The sequence below is a fragment of the Macrobrachium rosenbergii genome, chromosome 32, assembly GCF_040412425.1.
Source record: "Macrobrachium rosenbergii isolate ZJJX-2024 chromosome 32, ASM4041242v1, whole genome shotgun sequence".
NCBI lineage: Eukaryota > Metazoa > Arthropoda > Malacostraca > Decapoda > Palaemonidae > Macrobrachium > Macrobrachium rosenbergii.
The window spans coordinates 14,304,125-14,309,124 of NC_089772.1; the positions used below are offsets into that span (position 1 = coordinate 14,304,125).

The 5,000-nt window shown below is 36.6% G+C and overlaps 1 protein-coding gene across 1 annotated transcript in view; it reads right to left on the bottom strand.

Moving 5' to 3' along the window:
* Positions 1-5,000, bottom strand: part of LOC136855725 (protein turtle homolog A-like) — a 143,710-nt gene that overhangs the window by 28,135 nt on the left and 110,575 nt on the right. Inside the window, exons 10-11 of the mRNA XM_067133063.1 lie at positions 3,591-3,721; positions 2,675-2,834 (exon numbers count right to left, since the gene is read on the bottom strand). Of these exons, the coding sequence (XP_066989164.1) occupies positions 2,675-2,834; positions 3,591-3,721 (291 nt within the window). The remainder of the gene's footprint in view (positions 1-2,674; positions 2,835-3,590; positions 3,722-5,000) is intronic.

Here is a 5,000-nt window from a genome sequence, read left to right on the forward strand (position 1 = left end):
TCATTTCTTGTTCGTGGTATTCTAACTAGAGAATATATATATATATATAAAGCCTCCATCGAGTATTACTGCTTACGGTGGGCGTCGTGCAACTTTGTTGCCTCACCTGTGTTAATAACCTCCACAATGGAACTCCAGGCGAGCACAGTTAGGCAAGATCTATGGAGGGTAGTTTTGCCATGATGATACCTGTCACCTTCAAGTATGAAATATGACCACGGTCATTCGCTGTTCCCGAAGTCCTCGAAAACGCCAGTATTCTGATGCGGGTCGACCAGTTCCAATAAGCTTGTCTTACAAGTTGACAATTCGCGTAAGCACCGGAGCATCGATCACGACCTTGAAGTTTAACATTTAAAGGTCAAACTTGGTGAATGTGGAAAGGAGGCTATGACCTTTTTAACATGACACGTTCAAGCTACTGAGTGACGTTCTGTGTAGAAAAAAACTGTGTTAGTTTTGGCTTGAATCTCCTGAAACTTATTGATCGCGAGACTTTCACATAATGGATAAATTGGAGGTGTTTCATGAAGGCCCGTTCACCTACACTTCAGATGACCAGCCAATAAATCAGTGCATTTCTCTGTTCAGCAGAACGTAGGAAATATATTACGCAATGCTTTACACCCAATATATATATATATATATATATATATATATATATATATATATATATATATATATATATATATATATATGTGTGTGTGTATATCTATATTCTAAGGAAATAGGAACTGCCTATTTTAGTCTGAAAACACGGCAGGAAAACACGATGCCCTAATTTGCTCGTCTCTGTGGTCTATCGAAGGCTTTCTTACTACACTTGAGGTGTTAGAGTTAGGGTCAAGGTCTCACTGACAGAAATTCTTTCAATTATATATATTTAATAGAAGGCCTTTCGAATCCTTGTACTACTCTATTTTAGGTAAATCTAGGAATTTCAACACATATTCTTTTCATAATGAGATTTTTTTTATGGAAATTTAAGCGAACGATTCTATGACAGTTCAAATTCTCTTACTTTCATCCTACTTTCCTAAACCCTCTCCTAACAGTTGATTCTTAGTGCAACTGCTTTGAGGTTTTCCTCCTGTTACACCTTTCAAACCTTTCACTGTCGATTTCCGTTTCAGCGCTGAATGACCTCGTAGGTTCCAGTGCTTGGCCTTTGGCCTAAAATTCTGTATTCAGTTCAATCCAATACCATCACCTAATAATTTGAGATCAAATGCATCATCCGCTTTATAGAACCGTTATCGTTAAATATTCAGTTAAAAAAAAAAAAAATATGGCCTACAAAGGAGACCTTATATAAGGTCATTTATATCGACCTTGACAGGTCGATAGCATATGGTACTTACGCCCACATTCGTTAATGATGTATAAAACTATAGGATTTTGACGTCCGCGGGTCTTTGTGAAACCCTTTTTTGATATCTGTCTATTTGTCTATCCATCCGTCCATCTATAAATAAAATCTATATATATATATATACATATTTATATACACATTTATATTTATATACATATACATACACACCCACACACTCATATATATATATATATATATATATATATATATATATATATATATATATATATATATATATATATATATATATATATACACACACATATATGAGTTCAACGGTATTTCACACGAATTATTTCCTTTTATGGAGATACTTATTTTCTCTACACGATATTAATTTCAGATGTTACGTTCAATAAAGTTACGTCAACTTAAAGAGCAAATAGAATTAAAACTCACTACGCCCAAAAACAACCGCTTTTCTGGGATTACCCGACGGATTTATTCACAAATCAGTAAGTACATTTGAAGTGAATTATTTATTTTCTAAGCTGCTTGAAGTAGGTATACAAAATCGTTACACGGATGATACGGAGGCTGTTCGTGTCATCGCGCCTGTCCGAGATAAAGAGAAACAGATAAAATGTATTACCTATTTTCATAAGTTTAGGTTTCTCAGTTACCGTCAATTCCGAATAAAGGGGAATTGTATAGTAAGACGAAATAAAGTAGAATTAAAACATCTATTGAATACATGCTGTGATATTTAACATCCATTTTTTTTTGTCAAGATGTTCATTAACTTTGAAATATCGGACCGTGGTAACATTTTTGGCAAAATTGGAAAGTTGGATTCGAGCGCTTCTAGGTAATTTGATCATCCAGTAAGATAAAGGCTCTTGAGTGATTGTATGCTATAGTACTGCACCAGCCCTGGTATTTTTGCCACGCCCCTAGGTTAGGTTCGGTCAAGTAAGAACCTACGGAATAATTTGGGTTTGGGAGACATAATGAGATTATTTTGAAGAATATTCTATGGTTAGTTTTTAAGATATGGCGTCCCGCTTTTTTCAGGGAAAGGCCCCGGTACTCGGTTACGTCTGGGGAAAATGCGAACGGGCTGCAAAGCTATGGCATTAATAATCCAGAAACACCACGAAGGCAAAACAAAAGTAAATGTCTTAGTATAAGGACGAGGGTTGATGAGCTGCGTGAAGAACATTTAGGAATTCTAGATGAATGAGGCTGTGTACTACAGTGACGTAAAAACTACCAACTACCTCATGCAGAAGGACGTACGCTCGCATTTGTGAATGAAAGGTACTTGTGAATGAAAGGTTCTTAGGAATGAAAGGTACTTACACATGACGTTGAGGGAAGTGGGAGCGCTGGTCACTGTGTCGATGGGATTCGTCACTCTGCACTGGTAATTGCCCATCGCGCGTCGGTTGACTTTCTGCAGGACCAAGTTTTTCCCTTGCGCCAGTACCCCCAACTGCAGGTCCGTGTGTAGTTGCTTCCCCTATAAAATACAGTCGTTATATACATGTATATGTATATGTGTGTGTGTGTGAGAAAGCTCTTATTTTTTATTAAATCATTGTCATAACATTCCCGGTTAAATAGGCCAATTTTATTGGTATCGAAAAATTCCAGTTAAATTTGTCTCGTTCCGTTCCTTACATACAGGTTAACAAATCCACACAAACATGTGGTTTGACTTAATATATATATATATATATATATATATATATATATATATATATATATATATATATATATATATATACACACAAACAGAATGAATTGGCCAACGCGAAATACATTTGTTGTGGACTTTAGGGTGTGAGAGAGAGAATTATTCTACGTTGATATGCAACGAAAATTACGGATAGGCATGTGTTTGCGTATGAATTAATGTATGCATACAAATACAGTATATACTTACACACACATACATACATACATACATACACATACCCACCCACACATACACATACATATATACACAGACGTGTATATATACTGTATATGTGTGTATATATATATATATATATATATATACAGATATACTGTATATATAAATGTGTATATATATGTGTATGTAAGTATATACTCTACTTGTATATTCACATTAATTCATGCACAAACACACACCTACCCGTCAGCGCAGAGTAATTGTACCCCTCATGCCCTAAAGTCCCCAACGAATGTATTTCACACTTGCCAACGCATTCTGCGAGAACTCGGGACAACGACTCCAGTCGGCTTATGTTACCTCGTGCAGCCAAACGACTTTGGACTCCAGCGGATTCGCTTTGACGCTGCACTCAAAGTAGACGTCGTCTCCCTCCTTAATGTTGCTGGGGTCTAATGCAGGCGCCAGTTTCGCCTCCACTTCAGGGGGAACTGCAAACAGACCACGAGGCAGAATATCAGAATATCAGAATACCAGGATACCAGGATACCAGCAGTTTGTCTCGAGCGCGTTTCATTCATCGCCGGCGCGCCGCGTCACTACTACTATCTGACTACGTCATGTGGTTCTCAAATATTTTGGTGCCGTTATAACCCCCGGGGGGTTAGTGGTGTGATAGATCAGACCATGACCCCTACCCCCTTCCTCTTTAATTAAGTGAATTATAATGTAAGGGAAAGAAAATTATTGGAATGTTTAATTTCTGATGCATTTTATATGTAAGAAATTAATTTTACTTTTGCTCAAGTCTTCGGAAATAAGGAATTCAGATTTTAGACATGATTCCCTTGACATAAAATGAAGATTAAAGCATCATTCCTTTTATTACAAATTGGAATTAAAGCATCATTTTTTTGGTAATTAATAGAAAATAAAATTTAGAAGGTGCTTCGTTACCCGTCCAGAAACGGCTTCATTACCCCCACTGGGGTAATTACCCCCAGTTTGAGAACCACTGGACTACGACGATGTTGGCAGATGGACGGTGGTTCGACCTGAAGGACATTGGGAATCTGAGCACATCCTATGACCGCGATTTAAAGCGTCTTCCGACTGAAGATTCATATTTAACTTAGGGACATTCAAATATACAATTCATTCTGTAAATCATGTTTAATTGCTGTTATCAAATGAATGAAGTACCGTAATTCAAATAATTTTTTGTCATATGACTGTAGTTAAATAATTTTTTGTCATGTGACGGTGGTTAAATAATTTTTTTTCATATGACGGTGGTTAAATAATTTTTTTTCATATGACGGTGGTTAAATAATTTTTTGCCATATGACGGTAGTTCATGAACAAAGCGTCTTGTGACCTATCGATAGCATAAAAAAAATAAAGAGATGTAAGCACAGAAAAATTGTTGATGAAATCGCGAACGAAAATATAAGTCGTGATTACACGAGGTAATTACCGTGAGGTGATTGAGCGGTCGCATCGCACGCAGTGAATTGTTTTATAATGTATATCTTATTACGACCTTAATTGTCCGAATTGGTCGGAAGGAGTGTGAGCTTATCAGCTGCAAGAGAGAAGTATTAAGAAAGAGAGGTAAGCGAGAGAGTAAGTAATTATATTCTCTTACACCTAGGATATAGCTGTTGAAAGTGGAAGTGACAATATTGCCCTAAAATGGAAGACTGCATATGTGCAAAAATGCAAAACTAAGAAAAATGGTAGATAAAGCAGTTTGCCCTTGCCTTACTA